Genomic DNA, 24,887 nt, shown 5'->3' on the forward strand with positions numbered 1-24,887 from the left:
TTAACATGTAAGCCAAAAGTCCAATGGATTTTCCTCTTTAGGACTGTTTAATGTAAAGAATATTTCATATCTTAAGCGTATGTAACATTGAGTAAAATATCGCTCATTTGCTGCAATAATGACACAACTCAAAAATCGCAACAAAGGTTTCGAAATGTTATAATTTCAACAGTAATTGATATAAAGAAACAGTATTACCACATTTCGATATATATATATATAGTCTTTATTGGATAGAAGATGTTTAATCTTTGCCATGGAGGTATTCTTATCTATAAAAGCCGGTAATATATATATATATATATATGCATTTTGATTTATGTTATTCTTGTAGTAAAATGTTACTTTAAAGACAAACCATGTACTAATACGACGTTCTTGTATTAACACCAAATAGTTAATTATTTGGACTTATTTCGGATTGAGTCAGATTTGAAGTATACCCCAATGCGAAAGTAATGATAGGTCAACATTTCAGAAGAAGAATTTTTTAAAAATAATTATTGTTATAGGAAGTATTTTGAAATGTTGAATGTCTTATTAAAATTAACGTTTGTCCTCTTCAATACATTTCTTTTCTACTTGTCTTCATTACCTTTACCTTTAACACCTTTCTTCGTGGACTTGTAACAAACGTAGATGTCGGTGCAGCAAGATATCGAAGAAGTATGAGAATCTGAAATTATTCGGCTTTTTTTTCGCATTCACCGTCACTCTTAGTATCACCAATGGGTACGTATGCTCCATCGCCAATTAAGTCGTCACAATCTTCAGGGGTAAACTCACTAGAGGACGAATTGAATCTATCAGACAAAGGACTGGAATTTTCAGACGAAAAACGAGAAATATTAGGCGTTGAACTTGGACTCGATATACTATTCCCATTCCCATCATGGCTATCATTGGTATTAAACGACCTTGTGTTAGATACCATATTTCCTAACAAAACCAAACAACTTGTAATCCCTAAATTTAGATAGAAAGGAAGTAAGTGAAATAAAATCTAAATTTTGATGCAGATGAAGGATCAGGAAAACTGTGGTCAAAATCAAAACAAAATGTGAGTATTAAAAATATAATATGTTTCAAAATAAATATCAGGGCTTTAAGGCGTAGTACGTATAAGTTCAATTTGTAATTGAAATTATAAATAATAAATCAAATGAAAGAGCAACTCAAACAATTGTGTTGGTACACCTGTGGGCATGCGTATGCTCTGATTCCACTGTCTTCCATAAGAAAACGTTAGTTTTATTTGTCCAGTCTAGACTAGTAGTGTTTAGTGCTATCTTGTTTCACATGGCCTCGACGTTCACCAGATCTGAAGCAATGCGGTTTTTACCTTTGGAGGTTCATAAAGAATTATGTGTATTTGCCTCAGCTACCAGCTGACATACACGACTTAAAAGCAGGACAAACTGATCAAGGTTTGGGACGAACTCAGCTATCGATTCAATGTGTGCCACGTGACGAATGGTGCTCATATTGAATATTTGTAGAAAACTGTTTGAGTTGTTTTTTTCATTACATGTATTATTTATACTTGTACGTTAAATGTAATAGACATAAATACTCATCCCGATATTCCCGATATTCATTTAGAAACAGCTTATAGAAAATAAATTTTAAATTACTTCAACACATTTTTATTTCCAATATTGCATAGTATAAGAAAGTTAAATAAAAATTAAACATGGAAGATGAGAAATTCGAGCGATTAGTGCGGTGATCCGTACTTTTTACTAGAGATGGCCACAAAGTTCCGGTTCCGGCGGAACCGGTTCCGCGAGAAACCGGTTTTTAGAAATCCGGTTTTCAGAACCGGTTCTGGACATGGATCCGAAAAACCCGGTTCCAGAACCGGATCTTAGGAACCGGTTCCAGACCTGGATCCGAAAACCCGGCTCCAGAACCGGATCTTAGGAACCGGTTCAGACCTGGATCTGAAAACCCGGTTCCAGAACCCGATCTTAGGAACCGGTTCCAGATCTGGATCTGAAAACCCGGTTCAGAACCGGATCTTAGGAACCGGTTCCAGACCTGGATCCGAAAGCCCCCAAAGAGCCGTAAAAAAGGCACAAAGTTTACCTTCAAAACACTGCAAAAAGGACCATGCGCTTGTGCCTTCCCCGCCCAGACCCGCTTGTGTCCCCAGAAAAAAAAATTGCTCGACCAGTGGGTATATAGCCAAATGAGTTGGCCAGTTTTCCTGTTTAGCAAATGAGTTTGCCAGTATCTCAGTTTATTTAGCCAAATGAGACAAGCTGCTGCGGCCTGGGCGCCTGCCTGTCGCTTCCACCATTTCATCTAGCACACTGTTCACAGCCTGCCAGCAGCTCGGGTTTAGCGTAGGGATGGTCACAAAGTTTCGGTTCCAGCGGTGGAACCGGTTCTTGGAGATCTGGTTTTCAGAACCGGTTCCAGACCTGGATCCGAAAAACCGGTTCCGGAACCGGATCTTCTAGAACCGGATCCGTTCAGACCCGAAAACCGGTTCCACCAGGAACCGGTTCTGGCCATCCCTACTTTTTACTGCATTAAAAATACGGTTACATTTACCCGTGTATTTTGTCTATTGGACTTTTAATTTAAAATGTTTGCTTAGGAAGGACGTCTTTTATTTTACTTATGCAAGATTATATCAATCTTCTTAGACTCGAGTTTTTTCTTTTTTTAAATGCAATGCAATCTTTGAGTTTTACGTCCCACGCTTATGCCGGTTACGCTAAAGGAGACGGTGATAATGAGTAATGAATGAAATGGTGGAATGAAGAAAGTGGGAGGAAACGGGAGAACTCCGAGGAAACCCACGTACACGGTGTTTGTCAACCACAAAGTTCACTTGGCGGGGGGGCTGGGATCGAATCTGGGATCCCAAACACCAGAGGTGAACGCTCTATCACTGAGCCACAGTGGACCCATTCTTTTTTTTTTAATTTGTCTATAAACATTGAAATATTTTTTACGTATTGCTTTTACCGACAAGCATAGCTTAAGAAGCACATCATAGGGGTGTAGGCGTGTAGCCACAGAAGGGCAAAGCCCCCGAAATGGGGTTCGTGTATTACATGTTTATTAAATTTGTTTAATGCTTACACCAAAACGAAGAATGTCTATAACATAATGTGAAAGAAAAAATTCAAAATATTAAATAAAAACAGCATAAAATAAAACAACTGAAGTTAATCAACTTTTTACTTTCATTTGCCTAATTGGATGCTTATAGTTGTAAGTTTATTATTGTACAATTGCATAATGGTGTCAGAGTTTGATCTTATTTTTTCGTAGAGTTATTTTTTTTTTTAAATCATTTATACAAATATCAACAGTCAAACAAACTGATTTAGATAAACAATTTTTGTTTCCTTATGAGTAGCTTGTGATTCTGACATTACACACTGACAAGGCCCAAATGCTCCAATAAGATTACACACTTGAAATATAATAATAATAATAATAATAATAATAATAATAATAATAATAATAATAATAATAATAATAATAATAAGTTTCATAATTATTGTTTTCATATTTTAGAAGACTTTTCGTATATGAAATGCCTCACTATAATTACCTCGCTGCACCAATGTCAAATCATTGTACAGACTATTTGTTTATTTAAAGCAATGGTTCAGTTTTTAAACTGCCCTGAAAGGCAATGAAATATCGTAGAATGTATGACAGTGTTAAGATAATTTTTCACTTAAGTAAAAGAAAAGTGTTGACAGGTCCCACCGAGATTTGAACTCGGATCGCTGGATTCAAAGTCCAGAGTGCTAACCATTACACCATGGGACCACACCTGCAAAATTGCTCAAGCATAATATATATACTTCTGTAGCACAAATAATCGTTTTGAGAGGCTGTTTAGTATGTAATGACGCAACACAAACACTTATTTGATAGATGTGTCTAAGTCACGTGACTATATGGTACAAACTATTATAATTTTCTTCTTATAGACTTTGATAACAAGCTGCGTGTTTATTTGCATAAATGTCTCCAACCAAACAAAATGTTATCTATTATAATTTCATGACGTTCTTAACTGGTAACATTCCCATAATTATTTCATCGTGTCACTCTGACTCCGAATCCTGAGATTTGAGTCCAAATCTCAGTGAGACCTAGTGTATATTTATTATTATTATTATTATTATTATTATTATTATTATTATTATTATTATTATTATTATTATTATTATTATTATTATTATTATTATTATTATTATTAAGCAAAATATTGTGTGTTTTAACTTGTAATAATTGAAACGATATGTTTTATAGAGACGAAACTTTTTCGCTAATGCGATATGTACGAAACGTTGAAAAATTGCGCATATGTTTCATGAAACATCAAACTTTTCGTTTTAGAGCCACAAATCACGTTTATATTATCGCGAAGTTTTGTGAAAATTCGGCAATACTTGCGATAAATACGAATAAAAGTGAAAAAGTGGAATTCTTGCTAATTATGACTATAAAGCGCATTTTCAATATTATTTAACTTAAAAATCGTTGCATTTTGTCGAAAACGTGTACGACGCTAAATTAAGTTCCCGTAAGCTTGCATGGCTTGATGTCACTTTCTGGGATTTTCAACGCCTCTTTGTGCGTCACTAACGAGGAAGGTCCATAAACCGTGAGAGTTGAATTTTGATGAAAATTTGTGACAAGATTCAGTTCGAGTTACTAAGTAACGTAGTAATAGTTACTCGATGCACAAATGCTTCGTTGAGCTGCTACACCGACGCCATCTTGAAATCCAGTAGGCAATGTCCAAGAATACCCTTTTGGCACAAAAATGAAAAAGCTTTTGATCAATATGACTTCAGTATTGTAAACCTAGGTAGAGCATCTATATGTGGGAGTACTTCCAGTGCATGATCGCCATCTTGAAAGGGGCCATATTGAATCGCAGTCAAATATGATAAATAGCAAGAGGGTCGTGTGGGGTATCAAATAGCACTGGAATTTACTCCTGAATCCATTTCCGCAACCAAAGTTTACATATCTGTTTTCACTTCAGAGTTAAGAGGTCTCTTACCCACAGGAAGATATAAAAAATGTGCGAGTTACACTTGTGTTATGAAACACGTTCGTGCAAGCACTTGCAGGATTTTAACTAATGCAGTAGTTAATGCAGTATAATAGCTACTATAGCAATCAAATCTTGAGACTAGTGAGAGAAATCGTTAAATAAATTGAAATGTCTGTAGTGAAAAATGGAATAGCAGCATGCTACAAGTTATACCTATTTCAAAGTGCGATGGAATAGACTGCTGGTCGATGAAACACATGCCTAATAGTGCTGACGAGCAGAGAATACCAAAGGGATTGTTCGGATATATATTAGAAAATGATATAAATTGGTGCATATTATTTGAACGACCAAAATGGTTCGGATTCCACTATAATCAATAGGTTCACGTCTCCTTTAGCGTAGCAGGCATAAGTGTGGGACGTTGAACTGTATCAAACCAAAAATCTATTTTAGGCAATTTTACGTGGTCCGTTATAGTGTGTTAAGTTTTCTTCTCCAAACTTGAAACCTTAGGCAAAGACCATCATTGTTGCCGAATATTGCGTTCTTTTCCAATACTCATACTTGATAATCTATAATTCACCGTGTATACTACAAAGTTAAAATACTTTAATGTATATTTTACCAGTTTGTCTAAATACAATCGATTTATTGCTGCAGCATTGAACAATGAAGTGGATTTAAATTATCAATTCACAGCCTATTCTTAGAAGAAGATACTCCCGGAAACTTAGAATTCACTTTTATTGTGTCTGTTCTGCTATTAATGATAAGAGAATACATACACACCTGCTAAAAATAGATGGCAATAAATATTACAAGATTCAATACCAAGTTGCTATCTATAAAACAAGCCTCTTTCTTGCTTTTTCCTACAATATTAAATAATTAAATATCTGCATCTTTCCACCTTGAACGATAAAACACTTGCTTATAATAAGGGCAAGACTAGTTTTCATATCAAAACTGTGATAAATAACTAATTGTAGCAGGTGTTCACTTGTCCGGTGTACTACCATGAGCAAAATAAATAACGCGTCTCTTTATTTTGAAGTTTTTTGAAAATATCTCCGTTTTCTTTATATGTTCGAAATTTCGGAAGGTTTCCCCAGCAGGACAGGTTAATAACAAACCCGTTTTTAATATTTGTGTTAGATATTAGCTTAAAATAAAGAAATTAGAAGCAAAAAACATTAAATCGACAGAAATCTCGAGAATTACCAACTCTGCTAAAGTGGGAAACTTTCAAGAACACGAGGGAATTCTGCATTTCAACACGAAGCAGCGACATCTATGTCATTGAGAGAAATGTGGATTAAATCTACAAACTAAACTTTTAACGAATATTTCTAGTATGTCTTATTATATGCATTATCTGCAAACTCCAAATATATGAATATATGCTAAGTATTAACATAAAGATAGAGCAAATAGTGGAAACTATCTATGGAAAAGGACGAATTGGTAGGACGAGCGTAATGAAATATCGTCTTTACCGGAACAGGCTCAGTTCACGTTAAAAAACAAATAGGGCCTAGCTCAGTTAGTTAAAGCAGCGAGTCTGTATGCTGAAGGTAGCGGGTTCGATCCCGTGGAAGTGCCGTTATCATTTTTATCACTACACTATGGTTATTTTTTTATTATTTTTTTATTTGGGAAAGAATCAAATTGTAACGTATGTGTAAAACTCATGACGATACCAAAAAAAGAAAAAATGCTGTTGTCGCACTTGCATTAGCGTCCCTAATTTTGTTTGCAAACAGTTTCGTAATTATTTCCCCTGTGCTCACTGCTCACCATATGCTCGCTGGCGCATAACGAATGTTTCCCAGTAAATGTTAATTCTAATTTGGAGAATTTTATAAAGTTTCACAATATTTCTCACTAGATAGTCTTCTATCTACGTGTTTGGATATTTTGATAACAGATTTCCCTATTAAATGTTTAATTTTCCCTAGATGTTTAATTACGGAAAAGTTTTACAATGTATTTGTATTGAATTGAAATTGTTTTGAATTTACTACATAAGGTAAGTAGACCGAAGGAGGAGAACTCAAGTAATTGATATTCTACGTAAAAGCAACCTATTGTAGAATGATGATGCTTCTTACCTTCAGCACATAATCTTTACGTTAGAGAGTCAGACAGAGAAAAATTCTGGTTTTTCCTCCTCTATGACCACCCATCTTAAACCTCTACATATCATTGTTCGTCTCACAAAATTTCGGTGCTCCAAAAACATTCAAATAATAATAATAATAATAATAATAATAATAATAATAATAATAATAATAATAATCCTGAATATGCCATCCTTACATAATGTAGGATATCTTAGTTTCCTAGTTTAAATCTTAAATATCTTAGTTTAAAATGCTTTCTTTAGTACTTATTTGAGCAACCATGTAGGAGGGGGTACGACTTTTTATTTTGCCCCTCTCATTTCAGTAGCCTTCCAACAGAAAGTAATTTTTGATAAGCAGGACAGACAAAATGAATAAGAAATATATTTACAGCATCCTCTCCCCTTTCATGAGTGGAATATCACGTAATATTTTTTATTCTACGAAAGATGGCCCTGTGCGGTTAGGGGTAGGTAACTAAAAAAATACCTAATATATAGCGCCCCTTGATTGTAATATTACCGCTTCTTTATTTGTACGAGGGAGCCCCTACACAATCAAGGGTGACAAAAAGAATAGGAAGAGTGTCTATTGATTCCAGTGGTGGATCCAGCACGAACTCCTGGGGGAGGGGAGGGGAAGTGAAATATTCTTTTGATGATGTGAAGCTGTCACAAATTACCACTTAACTAAACTAAACAATAGTGGGGGGAACTGGAACCCAGTCAGTTTAAATTGATGTAAAAGTTTAATTTTTGGATTCATATTAAAGTTTTGGTTTCAAATGAGAATTTCAGTCCAAGTGGTCAATGATCAAATCTCGTGGGGCTCTTCAGTGTAGGCTAATACGGCCCCCTTATGAGAAAAGGCAAAATTATTAACATGTTTATAACTTTCGAATTTTTCGTCTATTTTAAAGAAATATTTTGCTTCGTATTAAAGTGTTGGTTCCAAATGACAAACTCAGTCCGAGTGGACAATGATCAAATCTCCGGGGGGTCTTCAGTATAGGGGGCTACGGCTCCCTGATGGGAAAAGGCAAAAATATGAAAATGCTTATAACTTCCGAATTTTCCGTCTATTTTAAAGAAATTATTGGCTTCATATTAAAGTCTTGGCTTCAAATGACAATTTCAGTCCGTGTGGACAATGATCAAATCTCGGAGGGCTCTTCGGTGTAGGGGTTTCGGCTTCTTTATGGGACAAGATTCACGTAGTTGATATTGCAAAATTGTTTTGTATATATAAGTGAAAACTTGCACCATTTGGTTAATTTTACCTCTTATGTTTTGCAGATTCATATTCCAAGCAATAGTTACTTCGCAGAGGTAAAAGAAGGCACTTACTAGTTTCATTAAAATGAAATGTCTTTTATGAGAGGAGCAGACGAACGAACAGGCACCCAAACGTTGGTTGAGTCGTACGGTTGAAACTCGTTAAGCTCGCTTCAATTATTATTATTATTATTATTATTATTATTATTATTATTATTATTATTATTATTATTAATAACAACAAAAATAATAAAGCATTGCAGGGACCTTTGGTGCAGGGGGTCCGTGGCTCGATTCCACTTCGTGCCAAGTGAAATTTGAGGTGGACAAATACCGTGTGCATGGGTATGTGTTTTCTTGAGATTTTCCATTTTCCTCCCACTTTCTTCATTTCACCATTTCATTCATCATCATTCTCCCTTAGCGTAGGTGCTTAATCGTCCAACGTTAAACTAGATATTGCAATTTCAATAATAATAATAATAAAAATTAATTCAACTGAAAGGACTGTAATTTATGTGGACAGCAATTATCATAAATATGCAACCATTATAAAAACAATGCTTTGAGTAGAAAGATAATCCTTCCCAAGTGTTAACGAATGCGCACGAGATAAGACATGTCTCGAGAAAGAGACAAGACGCGCTTTGTGACATCCAAGATAATACGAGGCAAATGTTTTGGACACGAGATAGCTTGTAAAATGTCTAGTCTTGTCTGGAATGTCTCGAAAACAAAAGTCTAAGTTTTAAAATTATTTTTCAAGATCTATTCTCTCAGAAGTAGTTCTCTGCCTTAAAATTAATAACGACATTTGTGATTTAAAAAAAGATAAACAATGCCTAAAGTTAATAGTTAACTTTTCGAAAAGAAGCTTCATTAAGGGTGAACCTGAAAGATGTCCACAAACTTCGGGAGGTGATTCGTGACATCAAAAGGAGACAAATGGTCCTCTTGCAGTTTTCGAATTCAGCTTCGTTGTCGAGATACAGGGTTGCCAACTGGTCGTGTTTGAGAAACTCACTGGGAATAAATTCAAGTCCAAGAATAAACTACTACTCATATATTTTTCAGGTCAATTGACTTATACCATGTTGTAAGGTCAAATATTTATTTATGAAGTGTGTACAAAATTCGCCAGGGTCTTTTCTGAGAAAATCGTCGAGGAAAAGTCACCTCCAAGAATAAACTACCCCTCGTAAATTTTCCTAAGAGAAATATCTGATACTGCAATATAGGGTTGTTAATTAAATATTGATTAATGAAAAATAAACAAAATTGTTAAAACCATTTTTGAGAAAATAGCGTTTTTCGATTTTCGGCTGTTTGTAAACCACACTTATTTTAGGTGGTAGGAAAAAATGGAAAAGCTCCTGTAAGAATACTAAGTAAACCCTAAGTTTAAAATTTGGTGTAGATAAGTTGAACGGTATGGCCTCTAGGCGAGTGCATATAAAAGTGTGCCGAACGGACGGACCGGAAGGACGGGTATCGAAAAGTCACATTTTCGGTATGTAGACGCCATGAAACATGTAAATCCGTTGAAATCTGAATTTGATATTATTTTCACAATCACTATATTTTCTTCTCTCTTTCGTCGCTCGAAAAAGAAAAGCCTCAGTTTACCACAAAAAGCTAGGGAGTTTCCCAAAAAATATTCAATTACAGAGCCACCGCACTAAACTTTTTCAATTCAATTTCTTAACTGTGTTAGGCCGCAGTTGTTACTGAAGTGTGTATTTGGATAATACGAATAAAATTATCGCATTATTCAAATACATCGAATGTCAGATTATCGAATAAAAAACTTCGATTGAAGAAAATCCATACTACAAAGCTAACTCACACTTTGAGCACATTTTCATTAGACATATAATAGACCAATTAATGCAATCATTGTTTATGAAATATGAAAAAAATCAAATGAGTCACTTTGGGAAAGTCGTTCAAAAAGAACACGTCAGGAGTAACCTACCTCTTGTGAATTGTTTCGAACAATGAGTTAAGATATACTTTTGGTTATTAATGAAATATTTATTTGCGAAATTTGAACAAAATCGCCTGTCGTTCGAGAAAATTGTCGGGGAAAAAACCTTGACCCCAAAAATAAACTATCCGTTGTAATTGTTTTTCATAGAAATGACTTATACTAAAATATAGGGTTATTAATGAAATACTTATTTATGAATTATCAATAAAATTGTCCGAGTAATTTTTGAGAAAATCGTGAGGGAAAAATAACTCCCCGAAGAAACTATCTCTTGAGGATTCTTTCAGGGTAAGCGAGTTATTCCATATTACTAGGTTTTTAATGAAATATTTATTTCTGAGTATGAACAAAATTGCTTGACTCATTTTTGAGAAAACCGTGGAGGAAAAACACCCCCAAGAGTAAACTACCCCTCGCATATTTTTTCAGGACAAACGAGTTTTGCCATATTGTTCGGTTATTAACGAAATATTTATTTTTGAAATATGAATAAACTCTTTTGAGTCGTTTTTGAGAAAATCGCCCAGACAACACTCCACCAAGAATAAACTACCCCTCGCATTTTTTTAGGACAAACGAGTTATGCCATATTGATAAGTTATTAATGAAATCTTTATTTATGAAATATGAACGAAAACATTTGAGTCCATTTTGAGAAAATCACTGAGAAAAAACTCACCCCTAAGTATAAACTACCCCTTGTAGATTTTTCTCAGATAAATGCCTTATACCACAAAATAGGGTTGCTAATTAAATATTGATTTATAAGAAAAGAAAGAAAACAAGATCGTTAGAACCAGTTACGAGAAAATATCTTTTTTTATTTTCATCGTACAGGAAAGTACCCTTGTTTTGGGAGTAGGAGGGAAATAAAAAAAACTATAGGAAATACTATGAAAATCTTAAACTAAAATTTGGTGCAGATAAGCTGAACATACCGTAAATTTTTCAACTAATTTACGGTATGTTCAAGTATGGCTTCTAGGCGAGGTATGGCTTCAGGTATGGCTTCTAGGCGAGTGCACAGAAAAGTGTAGCGAACGGACGGACGAACTGATGGACATGTATCGAAAAATAACTTTTTCGGTGTTAGGGGCTACAATACGTGTAAATTCGTTGAAATCTCAAATTTGATTTTTTTTCGAACACCATACTTTCTTCTCTCATTTGTCACTTCAAAGTAAAAGGAACTCCGAACTACAGATAAAAGACACCTACTTTTACACATAGACATTTATTGATTTAAAACTGTTTTAGTTTGTGTCATTTCTCTTCCAATTGAAAGGTTTTACAATGATTAACGGCATACCAATGACGAGACGGAAGTTTTCAGGAAGTAAATGCATTCAGAAGTCTAGACTGCATTACAGCCTGTTTTTATTTCTGCAATTGTTAACAGCTGTAATTTCGTCCAAACGCTACATGAAATAATTTTTGGTTGACGTCATTGTATTACTATTTTAGTATTGTTCTCTTCAGACTTGATTGAAGTTTTGTCTTAACGGTTATACATTTTTTCTTTCTTATTTCATCGTTACACATAAGAACAAAATGTTATGGTGAGTGGATAGATTCGAACCTACGAACATTGAGTTTATATTCTTCCAACACTTTACCAATGGACCAAGCTTTGTCTTCACGTTAACGCCCGGTTACAGGGTTTACTACGATTTAAATAAGATGGCTGGCTGTTAGAATTCCCTGCTCACATATTTCGATAAATAATTTTCATTGCTTCGTAGATACGTAGAGCAATGTTTAGATACATATTTTAGGAGAGTGAATTTTGGTGTATATAATAATTTCATGCCAGGTAAAAGCTAGATAAGTTTTGATAAAATGTTTCATATGTAGTTCTCAATAATAAGCTTGCTGTTCGGAGTGAAGTTCCAAGGTTCAGCATTGCCTAGCAGTTTTTGCTATTAATATCCCTTCTAACAATATTGGCAGTGGACAAAAGTTAGCCCGTGTTGAAGCTTTTTGCTCCTAATTTAGTTATTTTACTTATTTAAGGAATATATTGAAAATTGTCAGCAGGCACGTATGCAGTAATTTATTTCGGGAGAAGTCCGACTTCAATATTAGGATAAATTATAATAAAATTTAAAAGATAATCCTTAAATTTAGGCTAAATTTACAGAGAAGTTGGAATTTCAGAGGGGAGTCCGGACCACCTGGACCCACCCCTAAATGCGTCCTTGTTTGTCAGTAACGTTTCCTCATTTTGAAACCCTCAAAAACTTCGGATATATAAAGGAAAACGAGTTATTTTCGATAAAATATCACTTCAGAAGACGCGACAGTTTTATTGCACATGGTGGTATCCCAAGTTCACAAGGGCAAGAATTCATTAATTTTGATTCTCTGTCATTGTGCTCTATCGAAAGGTTAGGTTTGTAACATATTACTCCTACGAACAAGCATGACTGGCAGATAGGAATACTGAACACAACTGCAGAGAAATGCATGCTGAACTTACGTTTATAGCTACGCTTTGGTGATTTGCCCTCAAGGTCAATCGAGTGGTAATTCAGTTCCGTTTCTGTTCTTAAGTCATGTTCGTATTACTTCGAACAGTTTTGATAATGAAAAGCATGCCTCTTAATATAACAGACTTCTTTCGCGTAAGAAATCGAAACTCAGTTGGTCAGAGCAACTAGTCTGTAAGAATTAGGTTGTTAGTTAGTTAGGAGCCCAGTACGAGTAAGGATTTTTATTACTATTGTTTTTATCTTTTTTATGTGAGGAAAAATCAAATTGTGACATCGCGATATCAAATGTATTTGATTAGTTAGCTTTGTCTTAGCTAAACTTTAAACATCAGTAACCGTCGAAATTATTTCACCAACTGATCACTTACTGAACATTTCAAACACGTCAAACCAGTGGCATAACATGAAGGTTAACCTCTCCTCCGCAGTCCTTAGTTATGCGTCTATACTTTCAAGGGCCGGACTAAGGGCCGGGCAACTGCCCGGGGCGCCAGAGAAAGAGGGGCACCAAAACGAGCCTCAAAAAGTAAATTTTATAATGTGCTTTCTACTGACGTTTTTGGTTTATATTCTTGTAAAGTAGTGGCAATTATATGATATTTTTCCATTTCACTATGGAAGAAGAGAGTTTCATAGTACTAAGGGGGCTGTATCGAAAAATTGAGAGATGGCATGTAGAATAAAGAGTGCCGGGAATTAAGTACTGTTTGTTTGTTTGCTTAAGTTTAGCGTTCCACGGTTATGCCTTAATGGGCAAGGGAGATGTGGATACTAATTATAGTGGAATCCGAACCACTTTTATCGTTCAACAGTAATCCACCGGGAATTGGACCTGGTACCACAGAAGGCAGGCGTGCTAGCCACTAGACCAGGGGGGTGGAGTTGGTATTTTGTTTATAGCGGGCCATATTCTTTGTGAACTTTTCCTAGGTAATGGATTTCTTTTTGAAAATGGGTTTAAAACAGGGGCGTCATTTAGGGAGGGCAGGGAGGGGCATTTGCCCCCCGTGAGTTTGAGATGTATATAGATTTTATCATTAGAATAGTAGTAAATCAGTGAAAAACGCGAAATTTTACTTATATCAAGAGGTCTTGCCCCCCCCAAAGCAAAATCTGAAGTGACGCTCCTGGTTTAAACTATTAAAAACACTATGATAAAATGTAAAATATAGGCTACTACTAGGGGAAGGGCGCCAAAAAGTCACTTTGCTCGTGTGAAAATTTGGCCTGCTCCGCCCCTGCGTACTTTCTGTATATTTTTTTGGCCTTGCAGCTTGTGCGGTCCCCACGCCACATTGTTGCGGGGGCGCTATTTACGCCTACCCTTCGAACGTAATTCAATAACTGTTTAAGAAATTCTACCATCAGCGTGAAAACGGGAATATATTTTTCTAATAGTCCCATAGAACTTTCACTCAGAATGCCAGATGCAATTTTTCAGAGTGGGCTCTGGCTAAGTAGAAGGAAGATCTGTTTCGTAAGTAAGTTCCTTTCAGAAAGTTTGCTATTTCTTTAACAGTGATGTAAATAAATATACTTATCGTTATTAGCTCGACACCAAACCATCCTGGACAAATCCCTCTAGAACAATGATCGGCAAAAGTTATTCTGTATAATTTTATAAGCGACTCAAGGGTGAAACACTTGTTAACGAAAGCAATGTTGTGTATATACTGCCTTGTTTCTGACAAAATATAAAGTCTTTTGTAATCTTTAGACACTTTTCCTATTCTTTTTGTCAAACTTGGTTGTGTAAGGAAGCCTCGAACAAATAAAGAAGAGGTAACCTGTCGTGTCGTGACAAAACGCTGTAACTTTGGCGCAGCAGTTTTGCGAAAAAGGGCTGTAAAGTTTTCACCCGAAAATGTGATCTGTATCGTGTAGAACCAGTGTAACTAAGCAATAATGGTCAACCAATCAATTTTCACCAAATTTAATCACAACATGCATTTACGTAACATTACATGTAACCACGTGTTTCCAAAGTCAAGATATATTGGTTCTACACGATACAGATCACATTTTCGGATAAAAACTTTACGGCTCATTTTCGCAAAACTGCTCCGCCAAAGTTACAGCGTTTTGTCACGACACGGCAGTAATATTACAGATAAGGGGCGCTATAAATATATTAGGTATTTCTTTTGTTACCTAACCATAACGGCCTAGGGTCGTCTTCAGTAGAATAAAAAATGCTACGTGATATTACATTCACGAAGGAGGAAAGGATGCTCTAAATATATTTCTTATTCATTTTGTCTGCCCTGCTTCTCAGAAATTATATACCTTCTGTTGGAGGGTGCTGAAAAGAGAGGAGGGGAAATAAAACGTCGTGCCCCCTCATACATTTTAAATTTTGTGACGTGGTTGCTCAAATTATTACTAAAGAAAGCACTTTAAACTAAGATGTGTAAAGTTACAACATTATGTAAGGGTGGCATATTCATTATTATTATTATTATTATTATTATTATTATTATTAATAATAATAATAATAATAATAATAATAATAATAATAATAATAATAATAATAATAATAATAATAATAATAATAATAAATATGAATGTCTTTGGAGAGCCGAAATTATGTGAGACGAACAATGATATGTAGAAGTTTAAGATGGGTGGTCATAGAGGAGGAAAAACCAGGATTTTTCTCTCTCTGACTCTCTAACGTTAAGATTATGTTCTGAAGGTAAGAAGCATCATCATTCTACAATAGGTTGCTTTTACGTAGAATATCTATTACTTGAGCTCCCCTCCTTCGGGCAACTTTGCTTATGTAGTAAATTCAAAACAATTTCAATTTAAGACAAATATTTTAGAGAAAATTAAACATTTAATAGGGAAATCTGTTATCAAAATATCCAAACACGTAGGTAGAAGACTATGTAGTGAGAAACATTGTGAAACTATAAAATTCTCCAAATTAGAATTAACATTTACTGGAAAACATTCGTTATGCATCAGTGAGCACAGGGGAAATAATTACGAATCTGTTTGCGAACAAAAATTAGAGACACTAATGCAAATGCGACGATATTTTCTCTTTTTTTTTTGGTATCGTCATGAGTTTTACACATATGTTACAATTTGATTCTTTCCCAAATAAAAAATAAATAAAATAACCTTAGTGATAAAAACGACAACAGTACTTCCACGGGATTCGAACCGTCTACCTTCGGTATACAAACTCGTTGCTTTACCTAACTGAGCTATTTGCTCTCTTACGTAATCTGAACCTGTTCTACAGTAAAGACGATTTTTCATTACGATTGGGCTAACAATTCGTCTTTTTCCATAGGTAATTTCCACTATTTGCACTATCTATACGTTAATACTTAGCATAGATTCATATATTTGGAGTTCGCTGATAATGCATATAATAAGACATACTAGAAATATTTCGTTAAAATTTTCGTTTGTAGATCTAATCCACGCTTCTCTCAATGACATAGATGTCGCTGCTTCGTGTTGAACTGCAGAATTCCCTCGCGTTCTTGAAAATTTCCCACTTTAGCAGAGTTGGTAATTCTCGAGATTTCTGTCGATTTAATGTTTTTTGCTTCTAATTTCTTTATTTTAAGCTAATATCTAACACAAATATTAAAAACGGGTTTGTTATTAACCTGTCCTGCTGGGGAAACCTTCCGAAATTTCGAACATATAAAGAAAACGGAGATATTTTCAAAAAACTTCAAAATAAAGAGACGCGTCATTTATTTTGCTCATGGTAGTACAAGTTATATAGCAGAATGTTCATAAAGAAAATGCATTTTGTTGTGTATCGTCAATTTTGTGCGCCAGTCCTAAAGGAAATGCTTGATATGCATGGCAGAAATGTGGGTACGTAATAGGAGCAATAGTTGATTCATTTACAAATGTTCTGGAGACTAGTAAAAAATAGTGTCTGTGGTCATGAAGATTGTGACGAAAGTGAATTTGTTAAGTGTTTGCACTGCTCGATGATGCTGTGAGTTAATCACTTCGTTTTGGATCTCCATCATCACAACTGAAGAGCAAAAGGTTAGTAGGTTAATATTTACTTATGTGCACCAGTTTATATTATTTTTCTAATAATTTTTCTATTATTTTTCTATTAATTTTCTAATAACTTCAAGACATATTCTTATAAAGTCATATGTGCCGTTGCACCTAACTTATATTACAGCATTTAAATGCTATGCATAATCGCAACACACATACTCATATATATAGCGCACTTTGAAATAGGTATAATTTGCTACAGTGCTGCTATTCCATTTTTCACTACAGACATTTCAATTTAATTAACGATTTCTCTCACTAGTCTCAAGATTTGATTGCTATAGTAGCTATTATACTGCATTAACTACTGCATTAGTTAAAATCCTGCAAGTGCTTGCACGAACGTGTTTCATAACACAAGTCTAACTCGCACATTTTTTATATCTTCCTGTGGGTAAGAGACCTCTTAACTCTGAAGTGAAAACAGATATGTAAACTTTGGTTGCGGAAATGAATTCAGGAGTAAATTCCAGTGCTATTTGATACCCCACATGACCCCTTTGCTATTTATCATATTTGACTGCGATTCAATATGGCCCCTTTCAAGATGGCGATCATGCACTGGAAGTACTCCCACATATAGATGCCTACCTAGGTTTACAATACTGAAGTCATATTGATCAAAAGCTTTTTCATTTTTGTGCCAAAAGGGTATTCTTGGACATTGCCTACTGGATTTCAAGATGGCGTCGGTGTAGCAGCTCAACGAAGCATTTGCGCATCGAGTGACTATTACTACATTACTTAGCAACTCGAACTGAATCTTGTCACAAATTTTCATCAAAATTCAACTCTCACGGTTTATGGACCTTCCTCGTAAGACCAGCTGCAACCCTTATGCTTATCTTATTGTCCGGAAAACGAAAAACTTGCAAAATAAATTAGAGTTAGCTCAAACAGGAAAATTTGGGTCTGCTACTGCAGAGTCAATTAAAAAAGTAGTGCTTCTCACCAGGCTGAAGTTTGAAAACCTGCGTGTCAAAAGTATTGATGAAGCTGCAAATTACACGCTAACAAGTGACGACAATTCTGTGCGGAGAGTACGAAAGCTCTTAGAGTTATGTAATCCAGAAACTGTTTCATTTCATAAAGATGTAGACATGAACAAAACTGAACTGTTGTTTGAATCTTTGACTGCAGGGGCGTAAATAAGGGCCCCACATACCTCGCATTGCGGGGGGGCCTCAAGCCATCAGGGGCCTCCAAATCATGAAGTGGGAAGTAGGGTAGGGGCCGCACTGCACACTGTCTGCGGGAGGGCCCCTAAGCCTTTAGTTACGCCACTGTTTGACTCAGGAGCGTCATTTCACATTTTGCTTGGGGGGGGGCAAGATTCCTTGATATTAGTAAAATTTCGCGTTTCTCACTGGTTTACTATATTCTATTGATAAAATCTATATACATCTCAAACTCAGGGGGAGGGGCAAATGCCCTTCCCAGCCCCCCTAAATGACGCCCCTGGTTTGACTGTGTTTTGGGCTGAAAATGTTCATGATCTGTTGGTTGCTTACCGTAAATATAAAAGTAAGGTTATTGAAGTTCCCAACAGTGAGGATAAGGAAGTTGGCATTGTATCATTGTTAAACAGTTTAAAAATTAACCACAAGTCATTTGCTGTCAGCTCGTTACGTGCAATATGGTTGCCAGTCTCAAGTGTTGATGCCGAGAGATTCTTTCCCAAGTATAATATGATGGTTACTGATAGTTGAACCAACTTAAGAAAAGAATTGGTAATGTCTTGCTGTATGTGTTCCTTCAACTAAGGATGAGGTTAGAGGAAGTGTTTAAAATTTTGCATTAATTTCTACATTTCAGTGAATACATTAGCTAGAATGTGCACCTAATCAAGATATATCCTCATTTTTATGTTAGATATGCACCTTATTACCAAAAAATACTGTTTACAAGAACTATATTTTTAAAAAAAATTGCTACATTTAAAAAAATAAATGCGACATAAATGCGAAAATTGTGATAATTAATGCTACAAAAAATAAAAAGTGCTGTGAAAAGGTTCCGTCTCTAGCTATAACATAGCATGCTTTCAGCTGGTCCCATGGTGTAATGGTTAACCCTATGGACCAGTGGTGTACCAGAACCTCATCAAAGGGAACATACAGAGGCTGTTCAGTCTACATTTGGCTAATTTCGACTTAACTAAAAATTTAGAAGAATCCATGGCGCCAGGCCGTAAGTGCTCGATGTGTTTACCTTGGTTCCTAACAATAGCCCTACAGCGTAAGTAGAATTGAGGCTGGATAGACGGCCGAGTCAGCAAAAAATTATCTTGTTTTCCTAGAAATCGATGTCATTTCCTGGAATTGGGAGGCAAGTTTCGACAAGCCTTTAGTTGCTATGTTCATAGCCTTTTACGGGTAGTACAGAAGCGCGTGGGAAAATTTTGGTTTATTTGAATCCCCGTTACCCCCTACTCCTCTTTAGTTGCTATGTACATATCCTTTTACGGTTACCACAGAAGCCCGTGGGAAAATGTTGGTTTGCTGTTGCTATGCTCATAGTCTTAGACGCCTACCAGATGTAAAAAGCAAGATAAAACATGAATATTTCGTGTTCTTGTCGTTTATTGGCTAATAATTTGAATCCCCAAACCCCCCACCCCTCCTGCGAAGAGCGTAAGCGGAACGTATGTGTTTGTGTAGATCATTCTGTTAGCAGCTGTTGCAAAGGAAGAAACGTCAAAAATTTAAAGATGTCATCGTCAATGAGTTTATTAGATAAGCTTAATAAGCCATCAATGGTACCCTTTACAAAAATGCGAGATTTGGAGATTGGAGTACCATTTCGTATTGTAAACTGTGAGATAATTACAACGGTATATGGTAGGAAGGCCTGTGTGACATTTGAAGGAGATGAAAAAGTGATTTTACCTGGACGTTGTACTGAAAAATTGGAAGCAGATAATGGTGCATTATTAACGTATTTACAAAGTGGGAATGTCTGTTTAATATATAAAGGAATGAAGATTAATGTATCTGGACGTAACATGCACGATCTTGAATTTACTGAGCTGGTTTACTCATCGTAAGTGTATGGTGACATGTACAAACAAGATGAAACATGAATTTTCCTCTTCGCCCCACCTCTTCATGCATGCGCAGTCATCTGTATGCATAGTGTCGTTATTCTGTGCTGACCAGCGACTGGAGTAACATGTCTTTGAGTGCTTGTGCGTCAACTATGGATACCAAGAAAGAGTACTTGTTAAATGTTGAATATGGCCTTAATTCAATGAAAACCAAATTAATTTGTATCGGACTGGATAGTGATACATTTGAACCAGTGATTCGTGTTGGCAAAGGACTTGTGTTTGGAGTGGAGTTAAATTTGGCAGAGTGGGAGAAACTTGTACATTTAACCCCATTTGTTACGGACTATTTAAATTCTCAAGTGGAAATTACATTTATAAAATCTCTTGGTCGAAAAAACGAACTGGTGGTACGAAAACTAATGGGTGAAAAATTAGTGATGTTAGAGAAGAAAGGAACACTTCATGCTCCTCGAAACACTGTGTACTTATCTTCAAGTGATTGGCTTTATTTCTTGGAAATATTACCGTGTATTGAACATGCTGTGAAAAACAGTAAAGTTTGTAGTGTTGTGCTACGTGAATATTTTGACTTGTGTACAGATACTATTCGTAATCATGTACAATTACAGTGTCTTACATGCAGAGGACTTGCCGGAATCCATACCTGTGTAGATGAACAGAGTATTATTAATGGTATGAACATCAGTTTTCCAAGTGTCTCTCTTGATAAGAACAGTGATGTGAACATTGATGGTGAACGATTAAAATTGGAAACGAAAGTATTTTGCAAACAAAAACTTATAGATTCAATTATGGCTGATTTATTTGATAGTGTATCGACACAGCCATGGTGGGGGGAAACCGAAACTCATCCTTCGGAGGGTATCAATGAAGTGAACGACTCTTCATAAAGAAGAAGAAAGTTAATTTGTTTTTTCATGTATACGAAACAACGTAATATCAAATGTAATAAAATATATATATATAGTGGAAAGTGAAATGTTTTATTTGTGTGTGTGTGTTTTGTGTTCGTTTCATACACCTCAATATGATAGGATTTTAAAGTTTTTTATAAGAAAAAAATCCTAACATTTTTTTCCTCGTATATTATAAGTGATACGTATAATAATAATAATAATAATCATAATGAATTCAAATTCTTGAAATGAATGTTAAAATAAAAATTAGTATTTGAAATTATTATTATTATACAACTTTGTCTTAAGTATGCTAGGACTTTTTTTTTAATTTTAAAAAAAGGAACTAAAATAATTAATATTAAAATTTTAAAAAACAAAAGTCCTATCATAATAATAATAATAATATTGAATTCACATACTTGATTTAATTTACGAAAGAATAACTGATTAAGTATTTGAATTCATTATTATTATTATTATGTAGTTATATGATTACATCATTGAATTAAAAATCAGTTTTAGAATCTTTTTTTTTAAATTCTTTAATTCAATGACTTAAAAATATGTTTTATGATATGTGTATTTAATTACATAGCTGATCATAAAACATATTTATTTATTAGGAAACGGAGAAAATAAGAAATAAAACATTTGTTTTCAAAGAGAAAAAATAATACAAAGTGTTTATTGTTGATGAAAATATTTACACAATTAAAACGACGGTAAGTATAGTACATTTTAAAAAGAACGTTAGATTTTGTTTCCATTGTTCACGTGTTGATAACTTCACATCTGCCATATACTGTTCACTGATGATACTACTGCTGTTGATGTTGGTGATGAAACGTAGATAGAAGTCAATGTGTACATTGAAGATGATGTCCATACACACGATGACGATCTTTTACTCTCTGAAATGAAAAAAATTGAAAAACAAACTTAAAATTTATTTTATCTATAATCATGAACAAATAATAATACATACAAACACATTATAATAAAGAAGAAGAAGAAAAGGCTACCTGCAATAATATGAAAAGAAAGTAATCAAAACAAACGAAGAAGAAGAATGAAGACATGGTTACCTGTAAAAGTAAATACAGCAAACGACGATCATTTTTTTCTGGAGTTGATGAGAAAGTGTAATGAAATTCATTTAAGGACTTTCCTTTAGCTTTGAAGCATAGGAAAAGATATGAATAATGCCCACATAGGGATGATTTTACACTTTGAATTTGTTTATTATTAAATGTATAAGAAGTGGAATTTCTACGTAGAAATTGAATATGATGCATTACATATGGAGGAAATCCAAATGTATCGAAGTAGTGGGCACGGCCATCAGTATGAATATATACGGAAATCCAGTGTGTGCCAAGTTTGTTCGAGGGATCTGTATTTATGATGATAGCTGCAGGTAGTGGAACATGTGCTGGTAATTCATTGGCTGCATATACGCCAACGAAATGATTGTGAAATAAAGAATTTGTTTGCAAAGCATTCAATAAATCTAGTGTAGAGGACATCATGTATAAAAATGCAGACATGTACATATATGATATGATATTTAAATAACGTACCTTTAAAAATCCATGATGATGTTCCTCTGATGATCCACTTCTAAGAGAGATTGGAATTCTCCATACACAATGCAGGAGATAGGTGCTGGTAGAGGCTTCGTAAAATGAACTTCCAGACGAACACACCCATGACGTATAAGATTCCAATGCTGCACAGCGCTGGCTTCTCCATCTTGAGTAATGTCGAAAACAAAGATAGTGTATCCTTGAGGAAAGTCAAGGCGAGGAATATTGTTGCCATGATTGGAAAAGTGAATGCCTGATCCACAGAATAAGGTATGGTATGAGGAAACATAGAGGTTGTTTTCGAAAATTGGTTGTAATGGTTTTGAAGGTACAGGTTTTCCATCAATGTATAGAGAGAAGAAATTGATGTCAAAATGTTTGAAATGAAATGGATTTGAAGTTATTGTTCCTGTATAGGCATCATTTTGTGTAAACGCCACAATCACTCGTGTTGGTAATACTCCCATAAATAAATTATCAATTGTTTTTGATTGAAGATCCTTTGGAATGACGAATGACTTCATTTGCACTCTTGTGAGAGGATATTTGGCTGTTGTTGATTGTAGAAGCTTGTTATGTGCTAGTTTTATTGTAGGACTAACATTAATCTTTTTAATATGTAAAGCAGCGTCTAAAATGTTCACTTTAGCCTCAACAGACGCATCACTAGCGATGAGACAAAAGTTTGGCTTTGCAGGAATTAACTTGAGACGTAATTCTACTCCTTGGATTAAAAATTTATCTTGATTAAAAATATCACAATGAAGATGTCCAAGCATGTCGAATTTTGCACTTTTTTTTGTTAATTCATAACGTTGTTGAAATCCTTTATTACCACTAGATGTTGCATCCATATGTCCAGCAGTATCTTGAAACCAGAATGCACATTGAAGATGAGTATTTTTAGCAGAATCATCATAATTTAACAGTTTTTCAATGTATGATCGATATGGATGATTATGAGATGGAAATGAAATCAGTTTGTTATTTAAATACACTTCCACTTCGCTGAACATAGAATTTAAAAAGTCATTAATAGGAGCCACAGCTTTATCACTTTCACCAAATGCTGATCCATCAGGCTTAACGATTTGAGCTTCGATGTAAAGAAGAGTATGTGGTAGATCTATGTATTCATCACTTGTTCCTGGGATGACAAACTCTATAGGAGCATTATCAGCTAGTGAACTGATTGGTTTGTATGTAACAACATGATTATCCAATATACTGGTTTGCGTTGGTTTTGTAGAAAAAATATCTAGTTCACTTTTTACACACTCGCAGGATTGATGATGTAAGAAAGCCATAATGGTGATGATTTAATCAAAGATATCGTGTGATAACTTCCTCTTCTTATAAGACTGATTTTTCTTTGTTTTCTGTGTACGTTTCCTCTTGCCCTTCTTCTTCTTGCGCTTGATGATGTGTAATGGTGAAGGGTTAAAGATGGAATGATGTGTAATTCTTCTTTTCCTTCGTTGATATCCAGATCCTAGCATAGATTTCAGTTTATTTTTTGCTTTGTCTTGCAAGACGGATCTCGCTTCACCCATTCGTTGATGAAAGGATTCGTTAATAGGTTGATTGTCGATGATGACATCAGTAATAACGTTTGCTCCAGATTTTAATAATTCCTTTCCTACTGTTTTAGCTCCTTGTTTTACTAGTGGCATGACAGAACGAAATAATCCTCCAAGGAAACTTCCAATACCATGTCCAACTTGATAAGGGGAGCCAACATAAACGTTTCCAGTTCCAGAAAGAGCTTGTTTTTGATAATATTGTAAATATGGATTATTCATATTTGTCGATGTTGACGCACTGGTCGAAAATGTAGTTTAACGCATACAGTTCCGAAAGTGAATGCCAGTGGAGAGCCTGTACTATCTCTTATATCTATTTTGATGTGTTCAAAATGCATCTTCTCTATAGGCACATAATGTGGAGGATTAAAAATTTCTATAACACTACTTCCAAATGTATGATTCGCAGGATTCATATTTATGATACGTAATAATGGTGCTACTGTATCTCCAACAAATACAGATTGAATTATATCACAATACACATACATTGTAGATGGAAGTCCTAAACGTAAATTTGGAATGCTTTGGCCTTGTTGCATATCCTTTAAATCAACGCTTGGATCAAACCCCAACATCGCACTAACACTTGGTGATAATGCAACGTCTACATCTATGTCTTTATGAAGACGTCGTATAAAACAGGTATTACTCTCACGAGTATAAGAAATATGTAAATTTGTGAATCTGTTGTACGTATTTATTATCTTTATCAGTTCTGATATGTCAGTGTAATAACGTACAGGAATAGTTATAAATTTCCATTCATCACTTTTTGC

At 34.9% G+C, this 24,887-nt stretch overlaps 2 protein-coding genes and 1 non-coding gene across 3 annotated transcripts in view; 1 reads left to right on the forward strand and 2 right to left on the reverse strand.

The window, feature by feature from the left end:
* LOC145684598 (glutamate receptor U1-like) overlaps positions 1-24,887 on the forward strand; it is a 79,364-nt gene that overhangs the window by 12,403 nt on the left and 42,074 nt on the right. The window lies entirely within an intron of this gene.
* TRNAQ-UUG (transfer RNA glutamine (anticodon UUG)) lies at positions 3,727-3,798 on the reverse strand. Its single transcript has one exon. It is a non-coding gene; the product is annotated as a tRNA-Gln (tRNA).
* On the reverse strand, positions 21,732-24,191 carry LOC145684597 (uncharacterized protein F54H12.2-like). The gene is made up of 2 exons (XM_081756990.1): positions 22,520-24,191; positions 21,732-21,850 (listed from the first exon to the last, which is right to left on the reverse strand). Exon 1 carries the CDS (start codon positions 23,830-23,832, stop codon positions 22,522-22,524), a length of 1,311 nt encoding a protein of 436 aa, XP_081613116.1. The 5' UTR covers positions 23,833-24,191; the 3' UTR covers positions 21,732-21,850; positions 22,520-22,521.

This window comes from Thermobia domestica, chromosome 5 (assembly GCF_964235325.1).
Source record: "Thermobia domestica chromosome 5, izTheDome1.hap1.1, whole genome shotgun sequence".
Classification (NCBI taxonomy): domain Eukaryota; kingdom Metazoa; phylum Arthropoda; class Insecta; order Zygentoma; family Lepismatidae; genus Thermobia; species Thermobia domestica.